At 37.9% G+C, this 19,857-nt stretch overlaps 1 protein-coding gene across 3 annotated transcripts in view; it reads right to left on the reverse strand.

The window, feature by feature from the left end:
- Positions 1-19,857, reverse strand: part of mboat2 (membrane bound O-acyltransferase domain containing 2) — a 125,955-nt gene that overhangs the window by 9,013 nt on the left and 97,085 nt on the right. For 2 of the 3 annotated variants that reach the window (XM_008117702.3, XM_062983525.1), the window contains 5 exons: positions 17,457-17,511; positions 16,684-16,867; positions 5,295-5,487; positions 3,383-3,486; positions 2,358-2,422 (listed from right to left, as the gene is read on the reverse strand). In XM_008117702.3, the coding sequence (XP_008115909.1) occupies positions 2,358-2,422; positions 3,383-3,486; positions 5,295-5,487; positions 16,684-16,867; positions 17,457-17,511 (601 nt within the window). The remainder of the gene's footprint in view (positions 1-2,357; positions 2,423-3,382; positions 3,487-5,294; positions 5,488-16,683; positions 16,868-17,456; positions 17,512-19,857) is intronic. The other variant, XM_008117707.3, reaches the window with a different exon arrangement.

The following is a 19,857-nucleotide window of genomic DNA, read 5'->3' on the forward strand; positions in this document are numbered from 1 at the left end:
TTGCTGTCATCACTGTGAAACTCCTTGCTCATTATCTGCTTAGCTAGTGCTTTGACTTTGGACCGCCTAACTTGTTCTAAAATAAGATATGGCGTTTTGATTTTGGCCCTGTCCCCTTCCTCTTTTTTGGGTTTCTTCCTCCCTCATTTTTAGCCTAAAGTCTTAATGGGATTTGACCTCGGCCACAAGGCCTTGCTGCTGGACCTCACCCACCAAAGAAAGGAAAAGGAAGCCCCCATCACAGAGGTATTCCAAGGAAGGAGAAAAGAGTCCCCACCCAAGTACACTTCCTTAAGTTTGTTTTTCTTAGAGGGTTCAAACCTGCAAATCCCAGGCTACCCTTTTTTTCCCTGTTGCTGTGATTAACAACAACAAAAAGCTCACTTGCAGCATTTAGCACCTTGGGCACAGTGTAACATTACTGGAGCAACACAAGGTCATGTAAAGGTAAAGGTTACCCCTGACGTTAAGTCCAGTTATGTCTGACTCTGGGGGTTGGTGCTCATATCCATTTCTAAGCCAAAGAGACGGCGTTGTCCGTAGACATCTCCGAGGTCATGTGGCCGGCATGACTGCATGGAGCGCCGTTACCTTCCCGCCGGAGTGGTACCTATTGATCTACTCACATTTGCATGTTTTCGAACTGCTAGGTTGGCAGGAGCTGGAGCTAACAGCGGGCGCTCAAGCCGCTCCCGGGATTTGAACCTGGGACCTTTCGGTCTGCAAGTTCAGCAGCTCAGCGCTTTAATGCACTTCGCCACCGGGGCTCCACAAGGTCATGTACCTTTGTGAAAATCAACCTTCCACTCTACAGCAATGGTAATCATACTAGAAACAGAAGTGGGGCATGAGAGATGAAAACAAGACCAACAGAAAAGAATATGACCTAGTTACTGAAACAGTGAAAAATAAATGGAAACAATATAATATACAGTAGAGTCTCACTTATCCAACCTTCACTCACCCAACGTTCTGTATTATCCAATACAGTCTGCCTCCCACCCAGTTTCACAGCTGTTTCTCTAGGCAGCAACGCGCAGCGGGCTAACATGCCCAACAACAACACAAGTGCAGCCACGCTCCCAAACAAGTGTCAGACGTTTTGTAAAACATGTTTTGATGCTTAATTGGTAAAATCATAACGTAATTTGACGTTTAATGGGCCTTTCCTTAATCTTTCCTTATTATCCAACATGTTCTGCTAGCCCGTTTATGTTGGATAAGCAAGACTCTACTGTATTGTTTAGCACAACATAATACTTAACAAATGTAAGAAAACTCTAACATCAATTATTCAAATTAAATCTACAAAGATTTAACCATAAATAGCAAAAAGGTGGAAGATCTGTATAACATACATTTTTTATTGAAAAAAAAGTTGATAGACTATCATATCTTCATACAAATACAACCCTGATGCACTTTGACTTAATAGTCTTCATCTGTTTTGTTTGTCAAAATATATTCTTCAGTGTTCAATCTAATCCAATACTAAATTAAAGTTGCTTCTTTGTAAAGATGTGTACCTTGAATATGAATGTACGTATGTAGATATTTAGCTGGAGGAAGTATTGGGCCAAATTTTTTTTTCAGTGGCCACTTATGAAGACCGGGCGTCAAAATGCATCTGACTTGTTTATATGAGTGAACTATTCCCAGTGAGTATTCCCAGTGAGTGAACAAAGGGGGCGACTATTATGCGAGGAATGCTAAAATACTAGATAAGACCTGTAGTGCCAAAAGGGCAGGCAGGCAGAAGAGTGTAACAATTACGTGGTTTTTTTCGCGTCAGGAGCAACTTGAGAAACTGCAAGTCGTTTCTGGTGTGACAATTGGCCGTCTGCAAGGACGTTGCCCAGCGGACACTCGGATGTTTTGATGTTTTTACCATCCTTGTGGGAGGCTTCTCTCATGTCCCTGCATGGAGCTGGAGCTGATAGAGGGAGCTAATCCGTGCTCTCCACAGGTTGGATTCAAACCATGGTGAAATATGGCATATTTTCTGTATGATCCCTGCATCCACAGGAGATACGTTCCTGAACTTATCATAGAAACAGGAAACTATGTATATGAGTAAACACTATTGAATGCCTCTTTACGAATTGTCTAGATCCTCCAGACTAACTCTGTGGTAGCATCTGACATAAACTGTTCATTTCTACAGTGGTCACTATTATCCAGGGCTTCCTGTTTCCAAGCTAAGTTCATGAATATATCTCCTGATCCTATGGATATGGGAATAATACAATATACACGCATATGCACATACTGTATACTCACAGGGCAGAAACAGACCTTATTGTCAAGCAAACACCTAAATGCTTTCAATAAAAGTTAGTAAGAAAGAAAAGGGGTACCTTTTGAGCCAAAAAGCTGTCTGGATATTCCAGTTATCAAGAAACATCTTGAAACTTGTTGAGAACTGTAAAATATAACACACTATTGTTTTATATCAGTAGTTTCCTGATTTAAAAGAGATATTTTACCATATTTTGCAAAGTGTAAAGGACAAATAATTTTTGAGGTAAAGGAGGAAAAGCACAAGCTACAATCACTACCAGCTCCGGGAGTTTTCCAAGTCAAATTCTCTTTTCTTTTCTGATTATTTGGGTTAGCACAAACTACTTCCTGCCGTGGCAAGACTGCCAGCTTGTCAGTTTAGAATTCTTTAATCTTGGACAAGATTAAAGTTTCTGCAGTACACTGGGAAAGGGATATGTACTTTAAAAAATTCAATGTGAGTAATAGTGGATATGCCTGGATTTGTCGCTTGGGGTAAGATGATAAACTAGAGGGCTATGCAACAACTGTGTTTGTTCAAAATTTCCCTGAGAAATGGCTGTTCATGAGAGAAAAGAGAAGCTGCCAAACTGCTTTTCCCTTTTCCCTTATTAACAAAAACAAATACATTTTAAAGCTCTAGTACAAAGATTTTAACTGAAAATCTGGCATTACTGATCAGCACTGATGTTTTTGTCCCTGAGAGTAATTTGAAAAGAGGAAGACATTTCCTATGCACACAATGCTCTTTCTTTACACAGGGTACATGTGAAGGGATGAAGCAATGCTTTTTCTTCTGGTCTTGAGCAGACAATGCAAGAAACTTGTTTTAGATTACTAGGCTAAATGGAGAACAGGAGGATGCCAACATGCCAGTGAGCAACCAGAAATAATGGCCTTTTTGTGTTACTGTAAGTAGCAATAACAGGAATGCCCATTTCTATGCTTGATGATGACTGAGATTCTGCAACTCATTCTCTGAATTATGTGCATCCCATACCTAAAGCAGATATTATACCAAGTTAGAACCGACACAGTTACAACACTGGAGAGCTCAACTAATTTATTTTCCATGAATATTTTCAAGAGACTGATAACCAACCTCTATATGTAGAATTCGTAGATTTGAAATTGAATCCCAGTGTGAGACTCCATTTTTATCATAGCCTCTAAATCCAAACCCAGCTGCATTATTAATTGCATCTGCTGTAACAAAACAAGAGAACTGTTGTAAGATACCATATAAAATTATATAAAACAAGGTTTGCATTTTGATTTTTTCCCACTGAAGCCTGTTACGTTTTCCAAGACACCATATTTTTTGCATCAGCCACCCTGATCTTTAAACTCTGAACAGGAGACTCACAGCTTGGTGAGGATTCACTGCGTCCCAGTGCAGAGCAAGGCCTTCTCTATTGTCGGTCCAATGCCCTAATGAGATAAGGTGAGGTCCTAATGTCCGGTGTTTCCACTACCTATTATCATTTATTGTTGATGTTTTATTGTTGGGATATTTGTTTTATTGTCTTGTTGTTGTTATTATATTGTCTTGTTGTTTTTATTATATTGTTGTGTCGGGCAAGGCCCCATGTAAGCTGCCCCGAGTCCCTTCGGGGAGATGGGGCGGGGTATAAAAATAAAGTTATTATTATATTATTATTATTTATAAAGCACCATCAGTCTATAGAGAGATAGCACAGCTGTTGAGAACAGGGACTGAATCCCCATTTAGCCGTGGAAATCCACTGAGTGGCTTTGGGCAAGTAATTCTTTCTCAGCCTCAGAGGAAAGCAAAAGCAAGCCCCTACCAAAAAAATCTTGCCAAGAAAACCCTATGATAGGGTTGTCTTAGGTCAAAAACATCTTGAAGGCACACAACAGCAACACTGTACATGAAGAATAATGTAAAGAATAATGTAAAGAATAATTTGCCCCATCCTTTCCCTGGCTGTTAATGTTTACTGACGCTATGCTAATTTTAATGAAATATTTTACTGTTTTGTCATTGTAATTTTATTTGCATTTTGTTAGTTTCTCATGCTAGTAAACTGCTTTGAGACATTTAAAAAAAACAAAATGCAGTATAGGCATGATCTTAATTAACCACAAAAAGGTTAATATAAAATTCATTTCATCATTCCAACTTTCCCCACCAACAGACAAGGGTTCTGGGCACTTCTACAACACAAAGCATCTAAATATTTTATGATCTTAAGTTACATTAAAGAGGAAACATTCAAGTGACACTGAGGGGAGAACAACTGCTTCCTGAATTCAGAAGCTGGAAAAGACTGCTTTGCTACTCGAGCTTAATCTCCTGTTTCACAAAATAGGTATGGACATTTTGGAAAAGTATGAGCTATCTTAATAATTTAAGGCACAAATATATTGTGCAAAAAGCTGATAGCTACTCAAAACATATGTTTAGGCACTTATTCTGAGGAATAACTTTCATCTATATCCTCTAACAATTTTGTGCTCATGGCATTTTATACCTCATAATACACTAGAACATACAAAGAGTGTCTGTGATTATGGCATTTAATTGTAGTTTTCTCATCTGTCTGGATGAACTTTAAAGTTAATTCTTTGACAAAGAAGCTATCTGACCATTCAAAAGCTTCCATGAAGGATGGTTTGAACTATAAAAATGATCATAGCAATACTAAGAGTGTAAGACAAATCCCATCAGTTGCACTGGCAAAATGGGAAAAAAAGATCAGCAATGCAACTTCTTTAATTAAAATCTATGATATAATCATAAAATTATATAGCTGGTGTGCATCTCACTTATATTTAAAGCTATAAAGCTATGAAATAAATCAACCACCTTGTAAATACTTTCCCTTAATTTTTTTTTAAAACTTCACTATGATTTACAAAATAAAATATCCTCTTTCAATACCATTCCTTCTCAACCCACAAGAGGTCACTGTCTCAAATATATTAGTTAAGCTAGCAAGATCACTTATTTCGTAAAGGGACATTTGTGCAAAAAAAAAAAGACTACTTACCCAAAGTCCACGCAAAATAGTATTTGGGTCTGGCTGCCATAAGAGATAGGTACAGGTAGATAACCCTTGTAGGCAGTGATGCTGTTGCTCTAAACTGATCATCAATGTTGTATTCTACAGGCAATAATTTGCTAACAGTCATATGAAACAATAAGGAGAGCCCACACACTATGAGTTTCTGCGCCACAGCTATCTGAAACAGGGAAGGTACAAGAATTTTGTAAGCATTTTTTAAAAGTTATGAATAAGGTGGCATACAGTTTTTACCCACAGCACAACCATCTTGTTGTGTTTAGATTTGAGGGAGTAAACACTTACACTTGCTTAAAAGAATAAGGTAAACATTTTCTAATGGCAATTGAAATTTTAGCGAGTTGGGAAAATTGAAGGTATTTTGGCATATCATATGGCTTCAACAATAAAAAGTCTTTTACATTTTAGATTTTTGAGGAGTGGAGATATCGTAATACTTGTATTTGCATATACACATATAATGCAGTATCTTGGAGTAGGTCCCAAGCCTAGACACAAAAATCATTAATATACACCTTGTACACACAGCTTAAAAATAACTTTATATCCAGCTTTTTAAATAATTTTGTTCCCCATCTCAATTATGTGAAACAAACTAGGGTCATTAAACCACAAATTAAAGATGATTTTAATTAAATTCTCCAGGTTTTAGAAAAGTTAACTGCTCTTATTTGAATACAAAACCAAAAGTATCTCATCTTTTTATAGATAGGTCAGTAAAAAGAAAACATAAAATTGTGTGAGCCTTTTACTTTCTTCTGCTCTTGGATACAACACTGGCCTGTGTCATAGTTTTATGTGTGGTGGTAGTCCTTCATCTTTTTTACTGCATTTCTCCTGGATTAAGTATTATCATCAAGATACAAATCTACAAGCCCCAGCTGAGTAGGAAATAAAAGAAGTAAATCTACAAGGGATTTATTTATAAGAGGCTGCGCAAAGTGTGACCCATGGACTACATACACTCCCTGGCTATTTTTGTGGCCTCCAGGGATCAGTTTTTTAAAAAAATTAATAAAGGTGTTTTAATTTTGCTCTAGAATGCCTTCAATTACATTCTGTGGTATATAGGGCCCACCTAATTGGACCAAACGACGCAGCATAGGGATGAATGGACTCTGTAGCATCCACATGGCGCATGGAACTGATTTGTCCTACACGCCTCACAAGGCCACTTCACGTTACCCTGCATTACCCAAAGTTGGAGAATGTCCCAGAATTTTCCTGAAGTTCCAGAGCTCACCCACACTTTTTTTTTGGGGGGGGGGGTATGTAAAAAGTTGTGTAGGTTCTGATCTGGAACCAGCCGCTGCTATTTACACAGCCATCCCGCTTTCCCCAGGGCTCAGGCAGCCTGGGAACAGAGAATAGTACTGTAACCACCCTGGCCCTATCATAGCAGTGACCACAGTGCACAAAATTACTTGTGGTTATCGGTCATTGCCGGTTTTGATGCTGAACAAAGTGCCAGTGCAGTCAGAGAAAGGATGGGAAAAGGAGGATGGGTTTGGCACCCTTGGGCAATGAGGATGTCTTCCTGCCACCAAGGAGAGAGGGGCTTGGATGCTGGCTGTGCAAAATACTCTAATCTGGATGAGCCTTGTCATAAGAGACATATGTAAATATGCCCATATATGCTATTTCCATTACAGCAGACCTGCCGCACAGGCATGCCAAGGGTCAAAAACAATTTTAGCAATCTCTCTCTCCACCATAATTGCTTTTGCTCGAAAACATCCATCCTTTTTATGATACAACCTAACAGGAAATACATGGCTGTGTGATATGCAGCCAAGGAAGCTTTTATTTGACTCCTCAATTACCAACCTATAAGCTTTAAAAAGGTCTGGTAAGATTGTGAATTACACTCAAAATATTGTATCTATCTACCTACACACGTTATGTGTGTGTGGTGTGTAAATCAAATTACAACAGGTTAATCACTTTAATGTATTTGTATTTAAAACACTATGTGACTGCATTATCCTTCAAAGAAAACTCAATAAAAAAACAAAACACAAGATTTTGGTATAGCAGTTTGTTGAATGATATGCAATGATTTCTAATTTAACAGAGTTCTTACTAAAAAAAAGAATACTAACAACAGCTATTGATCAATTAAAACAAAACACCCTATTCATACTTGCACTGAACAGACTTTCCTACATATTACAAGTACTGCTTTCACTGCAATCTACCGATTCTGTGGAGTCTTTTTTCTGGAATTTTCTCTTTCTGCCTTCTAAAATTATGCACTGTGTGACAGATTGGGGGAAGTGTATTTTACATATGCTTTTAACACATCTGCTACTTTTTTGATTTGAAGTGTCACTCATTTCCTCAGATTTTCTACCCATATTTCTGTCATTCCTGACCTTGTCCTGCTACAGTTTGCTTTCATGGAAAGATGATTGGACTAGGTTTACTTCAGGGATGGTTTGATGCTATTGCTGGAGCCTGAAAACACGCAAGGAGCAAGGCCCTATATACAACACAGAGAGCTAAAACAGCAAGCTTATATACCTGAACCATGTGTACTATTATATGTTCTTAACTTCCTGTTTCTTATAATGAGTGTACTATTAGCTATTCAAGAAAATAACTGGTCCGCCATACTGTTTGTTTAGCCACTGTACTACATGAAGAGAGAAATGATTTTTACAATTTGCCCTATTCCGTATGCTTTGCAGTTTCACCTTATCTTCCAGCTGTATTCTTTGCACGGATGGTGTTCTCAGTTCCCCAGTTTAGTAATTGCACACAGACGTAACAGCAGCAATATTCTTTGGCAGATATTCTAATTTTAATTTTACCTGTGCTTAATTTTAATTTTAACCGAGCTCAAAGCAACCAGCAAAGATTTTAACAAGATTTATTGTTACAAGTTAATTACATCCATCCATTCACAAAATACCTAGTCCGTCACTATTCCTACTATGTTTCACACTGAGCTTTGCTTCGCAAAGGTAACTGTGACAGAGAAAATATGACCTAGATTATCAAAAAGAGAAAGTCTGCTGTCTGGAGAACATGTAGACATCTTGTCTGAGTCTAACATTCAGATCCACAGCCTACTCCCTGAGGGGTGCCCCAGGAAAGCTAGATTTGATTCTGTTCTACAAAGTCTGATTTAAACTCGTGTCTCTGTATCCTGAATACAAAACAGCCATTGCTAACTATACTTTATGAAAGTTATTAGCTTGAGTATGAAATAAAAATGCTGATACACTGTTCACTAAATACTGAGATCAATCTACATTTTAAGGATATTAATTATTAAACTACATTTGTTAAATTAATGCTTAATATAAATGTTTTTCTTTGTTCTCTTTTAAATCACATTTAAAATCACTGAATTACATTTTAACACTATGCATGGAGATTATCAAATTCAAGAAGGCTACTGTGATCACTAAAGCTTTGATCTGAGGAGAATATACCCAAAATGTACATCTTTTAAATTCACAAAAACGCTGAAAGAATGTCATTAATTATGGAGTTGTCAAACTTCTGTGTTGACTTGGATCATGGTATTTCTCTATCAAATAAAGATTGATTTTTTATTGAGAGGGAGGAGGAGTTCAATAATGGTGAATGATTTGTCTCATGACATTTAACACTGTCAGATATAATTAAAAACACATTTCTACATGTTCTTCTATAAACTGTTTAAACGTCTACCCAATTTTGTTCTAGAGTTTCATGTTATCTTTACATAATTCTCTTATCATTCATTTTTTATCTTATTCTTCCAGAAGTAAGACATTTTCAGCACTAGAGGATAACTAACTTAATGAATATCTGTATGTGCCAACCTGGCAAGAAAAGGTAGAAATCCTTTTCCCACATTTACATCTGATGTACAAGCTGCTGATAAGGAATCACTACTTTCTCTTTCCAATACATAATTAAAATATATTTCAAATAATGACCAATATTGATACCATTAGAAAAAGCCAAATAATGTGCATCTGTAATACATAATTATGAATTCACCTATTAATGTAGTGATTTTACATACTATACCACTGATCCATGGATATGTCAATAAAATTCAAAATATATCTATGTGTAAACCAATAAAACAATCAAATAAAAGATTTTAATTACATGCAGAAAACAATTTTGATTACATAAAGAAAAAAACCCTTTTCAGAAATCATGTTATTTCATGCAATATGGCAACTTATCCTGCAAGGGCTATCCTAGTTGACAATTTGTTTGGGGGCCAATTCAAATTGTTGATGAAGAACTTTGAAGTCCTAAATAGTTAGGTCCAGGATTCTTTCAGCACTTCTTTCAACACCAACCAGCACACATCCTACAATCTTATCAAGAGGGCTTTCTCTGTATCGTAACTATAGCAGAGTCCATATGACAGGAAAAAGAGAAAAGGCCCTCTCAGCTATCTCAAGCTAAACTATGGAATTTTTTTTGCCTGGGGAAGCTAGGCTACAACTACTTTTGGTATCATTTTGCTATATGGTAAAATCTTTTAATTGCTGAATTTGGCTGTTTTTATTACATTACATTACATAGCTCATTTAGTATTTTACCTTATTTTATTATTAGTTTTAACTTATGCTAGTTGTCTGGAATAGGCAGGCACCAGACTTGCAGATTCTATGCTTTTGTATAAGCTAAGCATATATTATCTGTTCTAGTAAGATATTAACTATGTGATAGAAAAGAAAAATCACATATATTACATCATGAAAACTGGAACAGATCTTTGTTGACAATAACTGATTATATTATGATTATTTGTTACCTGCCTCTTCTCACAGCTGTATGTATACTAATTCTTTTATTTATGTTTTAACAACAGTTTCCACTGTGCCATGGTATATTGTTTACTGATTTTTTCTTCTGTGGTGTGCATTCAAGTCATTTCTCATGATGACCTTAGAACAAACCTATTAGCAGGTTTTCTTGGCAGCATTTGTTCAGAAGTGCCCAATTACATGTTACTTGTAAGTATTTCAAACTGGCCTTTTTTGTTTTCCTTTCTGTCTTTCTGAGAGGATTCTCCCTCATGTTCTTTCCTCCACCTTTTTTTAAAGTCAAACACTAGCAATGAAAAAATGTGTTACAGGAGGACTTCAGAGCCCTGGCCTCAGACTCCCGTTTTGCTGGATGGTATTGGTCAAATAGTTATTTCAGCCTAATTTGTAAGCAAAATTAACAATGGTGACAGTAATTACAGTGAATACTCAAAGTACTTCACATACATTATTTCAGCAAAAAAGTCCTGTAAGAAAGGCCAACACTGTAATCACAATATATTTATATAGTATTCAATTTTACTCTATTCACAGTATGCCTGTACTGAAATCATGGGTGAACTGAGATTTAGAGAAACTTTCTTGGTGCAGAACTCATGGTCTTATACCAAATTTCTAGTTCATAGGTCACGGTCTGAAGGCACTGGTTACAGAAACACTGCTGACACAGCTACAGCCATACTACTCTCCTCTGTGCTACACTGGGTCTACATGACCATACAATGTTCTTATTTATAACATTTATTGTTAAAGAAATTATTAACTTATATCTTTATATCTGATGATTAAAAGCCAATAGAAGAACAGTGATTTGTCAAGATGATTAAAACTTTATTTTAAGACCCCTGTTGGAATACATTTATTTTGAGATTGGTTTGACAGCTTCATAAGTCATAAAGCTTCCCTGCTGAAATAAAGCTGATGACATTTGGATTTGCCATATACTGAGTTATTCATATACTGCGGACAACTAACAAGGGGTTCAACAGCTAAAATATTTCTAAGAAGCCAGAAGCAGAGGGATTTGTTCTACAGGAACATGGGACTATGAGGGTAGCTGAAAGCTAGAAGAAAAATAAACTTACGAAGATAGACATTAATTTCAGACAGTTGACACCACTGAACACCAACAAATGATAGCTTGTAAAAAGGTATAACAGGAGGGAGATATGAAATAAATCATTTGAAAATGTTGACTAGATTCAGTTAACATGCAATTAGCACAGTAAAACTGTTACATTAAGCTGATATCATGCGCCTAATGAAGTTAACAGAAGGAAAATGAGCTCTAATTAATTTTATGTTACAGAAACTGAATTCATACAAGAAAAGAATCATATTCGATTCGGAAGAACAGAGTGCTTTCATCTGGAGGTTCACATTTGATGATACTCATTACCTAAGAAAGTTAAGCTTAGTATAATGATGCAGTATTGTTTAAAAAAATTAGTATGCCAACCAGCCAGAAATAAAACCCATCCTGTTAAATAAGCATTTCAGCAAGGTAACCAGGCAAAGGTTGCCATTCTTTTTGTAAGAAAGCAAGAATTCTTTCTGTAAGAAAGCAAGTTGAGGTTGCTACTTGATACAGCAAATGCAGGGAGGGGCAGAAAAGTTACACCATTCACATTATTTTCCATAAAGCATCTAATATTAACTGGTGCTCTACAATGCAGCCATATTTCTCTAAACACCAGTTGGGAAGTGTAAAGTATCAAGAACATTACACATATTGTCTTTTAAATAATATCACAAAGCTAATGCAGCAAAAGTTTCGAGCATGTGAGCAATACAATAAAGAGCACCTACCTGTGAAGAGAACTGAGTTGGTATTTTGAAGGTAGTGTTTCACACAGATCTTCATTTATAGACCTTGTGGTTTGAGACCATAAAAGGGCTTTCTAACAAGATTATGTTTAATAAACTGTCTGATCAACTATATGAGTCTAAATTAGGAATGGAGAATAGATTCTAGTGGGGAATGGGAAATATATACTGGAAATAAAATCCTGAGGTTTGAAAATTCCACAGCTATTATGAGTTGAACTCACCAGACAACTAATTATTTAATGTCCTTTCACCCATCTCCCATTCTACTTTCTCACTAGAAACCAATTTAACTAAATGGAGATTATCATACTTTAGAAATATCTTGAGAAGACATGACTCATTCAAAAACAAAATACTGGCTGGTAAAGCTGAAAACAACCGGGGGGGGGGGGGGGGGGGCATTAAGAGGTCGAAAGAAGCCAACCCCCTTCCCTTGTTAATAAATAGGGATCTCCTTTTGGAGTCTCTCATGGAGTCTCCTTTTCAAAGGTATGCTAAATAGGAAATCATTTAACCAGTAAATAACAACAACAAATGAAAGGAGGAAACATTCTTAGAGGCATTTCACTAGGTTGGGGGGGGTGAATCAATCTACAATATACATTTACTATAGGCAAGAAAGAGCAGGAATGACATTTTGTTAAAGTTAATTAAAGGGTTAATTAAACCCTTTCTCTATCACACTCTTTTTACAAGGCTGGGCAACTTTTATCGGCCAATATCCATATCCAAGAGCCATTTAAATCCTGCCTGTTTCCACCCCCACCCCCCAGCATGTACCTGGGCACTGGGCCCCTGAAAAAGGTGTTTTCCCCATTTTTCAGACCAGAACTCCACTACATTTGGGGGTGTGACTGGATAAGCCTCCACCCTGAGCTTCCCGCAAAAATAAGAACCTATGAGACTTGCTTTACCAAAAAAAAACCCTATATCTTCTGCGGGATTTGCATTTTAGTTTTTTAAAAAGAGGGGGTGGGGAGAATGGGCCATTGTACTAAAGACATAGGAGAAGGAGAACATATGAAAACATCAATTTCAGCAGCTCTGCAATGCTGGTAGACATCAGCTGTTCATTTCCCTCCCAATTAATTAAGTTGAAAGTGTTCTCTCTCTGATGAAACCCAATAACCAAGCTGACTGAGCATATTCATACTTAAAGATAGGAAGGAAAGAGAAATTGTTTCCATGCTCAAAACAAGCACAATCAGCCAAGTGGGGAAAGAGGCACTAGCCAATAAAGAAACAAATGCCACACTGATCAAAGACCATCACATTAACAAGTCATTCCTTTATTTTATTTTATTTTAAATGCTTTGTATGCATGGGGGAACTGAATTTAAACCCCAACTAATCTTGAACATGTGCCAACTACATGGTTCTTCCTTTTTAAGCCACACACGAAGAAACAAGATATCCAGGGCATTAGTGCTTTAAGGCCACAATCTTACACACACTTAATGAAAAGCAAACCTCACAAAGTGTGATTTATTCTGTAAATTTGTTCTGCAAGTCTGATAACTGCTATTTTCCATACTGAAAAACAGAATATTGCAAAAACTAAGAATATCGAAGCTGAAAATTATCCATTTAAGAATATTAATTGCCCAGCTCTGATATATATACCTAAGATTAAGGTACATTCAATTTTAAGTTGGCCATTCCCACTCTCTGTACTTGTATATTTATAATTTTACTCGGAACTAGATGTGTACTGTATGTTTATATTGTCTGTTTTGATAAGGCCAATTGGCTGATCAATAAAATTGTTTCAAATTGCCCAGTTCATGATGCGTGGTGGCACTATGAATTATGTGTCATCCTCTTAACATGTTTTCTGACTAAAAATGTAATACACACTTCTTTAGATTCATGGAAATATAAAGGCTAACCAAAATAGTTCAGATATATAAATATATAGAGTAAGATGGAACTATTTATTAAACAGGTAAACTAACAGAGAAATGTAAAAGATTTCACTGCTTCGATTCTGTAAAAATTTGACAGAGACTTGCATTCTCAGAAGTAAATAATATGTGCATTTGATTTTCTAGTGAGGCTATAATTGTATACACACTTATGTATTCAATACAAGATAATATTTATTTTTGAGTAAATGTGTACATAATTACTTCCTAAGACGGAATGGCAGTGAGATTTCTTTTAAAGATCTTGCCTTTTATAAGACTGCAAAGTGTTACTTTTTATTGATGAGATTTATCAATAACCTTTCAAAATCTTGCATTTTCTCAATATGGCAAAAACCAGGGGTTGTACCAAGATTCACATGAAATTGCAGTACAAAAGGAAAGAGAACGTTCTGTAACATGAATAGATCTATGCCCTAGACAAGGGGTATCAAACTCATTTTCATCAAGGGCCACATTTACTTTATGGTTACCTTCAAAAGACCATTGAATCCGTGGATAGGGAATCTGTGGCTAACTATAATTATTTTACATTAGCTGTGCCTGGCCAAGCGTTGCTGTGGCGAAGTATGGTGGTATGGGAAATAAAGTATTGAGGAATTGGTGGTAGTTAAAGTAAAGGGTAAAGTTTTTTCTCTGACATTAAGTCCAGTTTTGTCCGACTCTGGGGGTTGGTGCTCATCTCCATTTCTAAGCCAAAGAGCCAGCATTGTCTGTAGAAACCTCCAAGGTCATGTGGCCGCTGGCATGATTGCATGGAGCGCCCTTACCTTCCCGCCGGAGCAGTACCTATTGATCTACTCACATTTGCATCTTTTTGAACTTCTGGGTTGGCAGAAGCTGGAGCTAACAGTGGGGGCTCACTCTGCTCCCCCAATTCGAACCTGCGAACTTTCGGTCCTCAAGTTCAGCAGCTCAGTGCTTTAACATGCTGCGCCACCAAGGGATATTATTTCCTCAAGCTTGTTAATATACAATATTTCTGATTGTAGTGTTTTTTAATACTTGGCGCCAGATTGTGTTCATTTTCACGGTTCACAGCAACACAATAATAATATTAGTAATTATAGTAATAAGGACTTTGGTAATACACACTGCTACTCTCCCTTCTCAACTTCCTTTCTGGAAGAATCCTTTCTTGGGAGGTGTTAGCTGGCCTTAATTGTTTCCTTTCTGGAATTCCCAATTTCCCTGCTTTCAAAGTGTTGCTCTTTATTTACTGTCCTGGTTTTAGAGATTATATTGTTCTGTATTATTATACCACAGTAATTATTACACATTATATTTATAATCTTATATTATCTGCATAGAACTGGATTATATGAGGCCCCTTCTACACAGCTGTTTAAAACCCACACTGAACTGGATTATATGGCAGTGTGGACTCAAGATAATCCAGTTCTAAGCAGATACTGTGGATTATCTGCCTTGGCGTTCTGGGTAATATAGCTATGTGGAAGGACCTTGAGTCTACACTGCCATATAATTCAGTTCAAATCAGATAATCTGTATTTTATAGGCAGTGTGGATGAGGCCTAAGTGCCTGTCTCCTGGACGCCATCTTAGGTGAGGGAGTTGCTAGGATATGAAGGGCGCGGGGCCTAAAGGCAGCGGGGGGAGGGGGGCTAAAGGCAGCAGAGCCTACCTTTCTCTCTTCTGAGGGGAAAAGGGGCCGAGGAAATGGAAGCCCCGCCCACTATGACAATGTTTTGAGGAAGTTGGATTAGGCTCTACCAACAGGTGCAAGGTCCTCTGGGTAATGTAGTTGTTTCAGTTCAGGGGCAGCTCTGTGCTTTCATGGTAAGCAATGGGAGTTTTATTTCGTCTTCATTTTGTTGTTTGGTCTTTATTTTTTATTTTATTTTTTTAAGTCTAAGCACAGCCGGGATGACCATGTCTTTTGTGGCCAAGTTTCATGGGGTTTGGGTGTTTAGTTTTGCTGTTTACCTTAAAGTAGAAATGGGCAGAACATTTTTGTATAGATAGATAGATAGGTGGTTCCCTTTAGGTTTTACTCAATTTAGGTCCCCAGATGTTACTGAACAACAACTCCCTTCACTTTTGGTTATTCACCATGCAGACTGGGGATGATGGGAATTGCAACCCAACCGCATTTGTGGCTCTGAGGTTGGGGAAAAGTTACATGACATTTTGAAATCAGACATCATATCTGTACACCCTGCATCTAAAACCAAACCCCACTACCCAGACTAAATGGAACAAACTGCAGCCTCCCAGTTGTTACTGTATCACAACTCCCATCAGCTCCAGTTATGATGTTGATTGAGGAGGAACAGAGGAGTTGAAGTTCAGCATCTAGAGGGCCATATGAAATAACATGGCAGGCCAGATTCGACCCACAGGTCTTGTGTTTGACACATGTGGCCTAGACTGTTTGTCTTCAAGCTGTAATACTATAATATTTAAGGGTTCTGTTCTTTCATTTAAAACCATCCAATATACTATGTTTATTTTAAGTAATTTAACTGACATTAAAAGGTTAAACTGAGGGCATAAAATGATCTACTCCACCTCCTTGTCATGTTATCTCGTTTAGCACCAGGTAGAATGATGTGGATGACAATTCACACCTAGAGTTCACAAGGTCCAGAAATGAGTATCTATGGAGAATATCTACCTTTAAGCAGAGGTAATACTTTAAAAAATAAATATAAAACTATACAATTCATGAATATTCACTATTCATGGTCCATATACAGCTGAGAGTTATGCCTGTAAGAAACAAGTAATGCATACCAAGCTTCACATGCAATGACAACAGAGTAATAGAAACACTGCAAAACTCATAGGTCTTACATTTGGAGAAGGATCTGTTTGTTCATATTTTATCTCTTCTTTCCCATTTGCTTCAGACTGTGCCGGTTGATATGATCTGCCTTCAATGAAAGTAATATAGTCTTTATAAGAGCATAATGGGCCTGCCAGGATACCCATGAAATTACAGTTGTAACTTAAATACTCCAGTAGACTTGGCATGCGTCTGTAATTCAAAGACAAGCAACTGGTGAGATTTCACTTAGGTTTTTAAAGAGATCTCTAGTACAAGAATATTAATATCCCACTGTGAATATATTCTGGTTGAAATCAAAGGTCTAGTTGACATTAAGTGTTTCTTATAGTATGATATTGTGATTTCTGTGATCACACATAAACACAGGTATAAATTGTTATGCTGCCATCTCTTCGACACATACTAGTTATACTAAAAATATGGAGCAAGAGATCAATTAAGGGACCTGAGTACCGGTTTAGAGGGAAAATTGAGGATGAAGCTCACCAATCCTTGACTAGAAATTTGTCTAAATAATGTATGGTGATGTCCAATGCAAAGTGAGTTATATCAGTCTTGTACTGTATCAAAACTGACGTATTTAAATTATATGCATATGTCACTGATCTTCTGGGGGCCAAATGGCTCACAACAGCTATATATGTATTGTATACAAATGGATAGAAAGGAGCTCTGTACAAAGTGTTTTCCAATTTCCCTCTCCTAGCTGAGGCTATGCAATATGATAGACTGGAAATGAAATCTGAAGAGTTGAATAGTAGTTCAGAGAAAAGCTTACCTTACAGCTAAGCATTGTTGTGATGGTGTGAGTTCCTCATCCTTTCGAAACATTCCTGTGAATGGTGGAAAGAAATGGGATGTAACATGCTGGGCTGATTTGGATATAAAGCTAAGCAACAGTTTGCCATTATAGAAATAAGACACAGCCATCTTTTGGTTCAGAAATATCTCCCTGTCCCTCCACTGTGGCTGTGAAGGAGAGTGTTCCAGTTCATGCAAATTCTGATTTAACATTTACTATGAAGAATAAAAGGCACCTAAATATCTTAAAGGTGTCATATCCCATCAGGTCTTGAAAGCTAATTTATGAATTATGAGTTATAGGGTCACCATAAGTTACAGGTGATTTGAAGCCAAACACAACATACAATGAACTGAAACAAAACAACTTTAAGCTACTACTTACAAATTAGATTCCTTTCAACTAAACTAAAACTGAAATTCATTCAACATGAATCAGAAAGGTATGAGGATCTGCCTGAGTCTGAGGACTGCTGAGGCTTCTCTGCATAACACTAAACCATTATCATTACATCCTAAAACAACATTAGCTACCCGTTTATTTACAACTGAACCAGTCAAATTTCCTAATCTCAATGGGCCTTTCAGTTTTATAAACCGATCAGTCATTATAACTACTGCTGTGAGTCGCTTTACACTTACATATGTACAAGTGTCACGTATGATCACAGAATTGCAACAGAATTTATATAAAATTACATTGGTAGAAAAAGGAAGAACAAGGAGGCGATAGGGCCACTGCAAGGAGAAGATGGGGTGATGGTGACAAGGGACAGGGAAAAGGCAGAACCACTTAATGCCTTCTTTGCCTCGGTCTTCTCACAAAAAGAAAGCCACCTTCAACCTCAGCAACATGGAATAGACGAAGGATTAGGGGAAATCCAACCCCAAATAGGGAAACAAGTTGTCCAGGAACACCTGGCCTCTCTAAATGAATTCAAGTCCCCAGGGCCAGATCAGCTACATTGAAGAGTATTGAAGGAACTAGCGGAAGTTATTTCAGAATCACTGGCAATTATCTTCGAGAGTTCTTGGAGAACAGGAGAAGTCCCAGAAGATTGGAGGAGGGCAAATGTGGTCCCTATCTTCAAGAAGGGAAAAAAGAACGACCCAAACAATTACCATCCGGTTAGCCTCACGTCGATACCAGGCACAATTCTGGAAAAGATCATTAAGGAAGTGGTCTGCGAACACTTAGAAACAAATGCGGTAATTGCTAATAGTCAACACAGATTTACCAAAAACAAGTCATGCCAGACTAATCTGATCTCTTTTTTCGATAAGAGTTACGAGTTGGGTCGATACAGGGAATGCTGTGGATGTAGCGTACCTGGATTTCAGTAAGGCCTTCGACAAAGTCCCCCACGACCTTCTGGCAAACAAACTAGTAAAATGTGGGCTAGACAAAACTACGGTTAGGTGGATCTGCAATTGGCTAAGCGAACAAACCCAAAGGGTGCTCACCAATGCGTCGTCTTCATCATGGAAAGAAGTGACAAGTGGAGTGTCGCAGGGCTCCGTCCTGGGCCCGATTCTGTTCAACATCTTTATCAACGATTTAGACGAAGGGTTAGAAGGCACGATCAAGTTTGCAGACGACACCAAACTGGGAGGGATAGCTAACACTCCAGAAGACAGGAGCAGAATTCAAAACGATCTTGACAGACTAGAGAAATGGGCCGAAACTAACAAAATGAAGTTCAACAGGGACAAATGCAAGCTACTTCACTTCGGCAGAAAAAATGGAATGCAAAGATACAGAATGGGGGACGCCTGGCTTGATAGCAGTGTGTGTGAAAAAGACCTTGGAGTCCTCGTGGACAACAAGTTAAACATGAGCCAACAATGTGATGCGGCAGCTAAAAAAGCCAACAGGATTCTGGCCTGCATAAATAGGGGTATAGTGTCTAGATCCAGGGAAGTCATGTTCCCCCTCTATTCTGCCTTGGTCAGACCACACCTGGAATACTGTGTCCAATTTTGGGCACCGCAGTTGAAGGGAGATGTTGACAAGCTGGAAAGCGTCCAGAGGAGGGTGACTAAGATGATTAAGGGTCTGGAGAACAAGCCCTGTGAGGAGCGGCTTAAAGAGCTGGGCATGTTTAGCCTACAAAAGAGAAGGCTGAGAGGAGACATGATAGCCATGTACAAATAGGTGAGGGGAAGTCATAGGGAGGAGGGAGCAAGCTTGTTTTCTGCTGCCCTGCAGACTAGGACACGGAACAATTGCTTCAAACTACAGGAAAGGAGATTCCACCTGAACATCAGGAAGAACTTCCTCACTGTGAGAGCTGTTCGACAGTGGAACTCTCTCCCCCGGGCTGTGGTGGAGGCTCCTTCTTTGGAGGCTTTTAAGCAGAGGCTGGATGGCCATATGT

Source organism: Anolis carolinensis, chromosome 1, assembly GCF_035594765.1.
Source record: "Anolis carolinensis isolate JA03-04 chromosome 1, rAnoCar3.1.pri, whole genome shotgun sequence".
Taxonomy (NCBI): domain Eukaryota; kingdom Metazoa; phylum Chordata; class Lepidosauria; order Squamata; family Dactyloidae; genus Anolis; species Anolis carolinensis.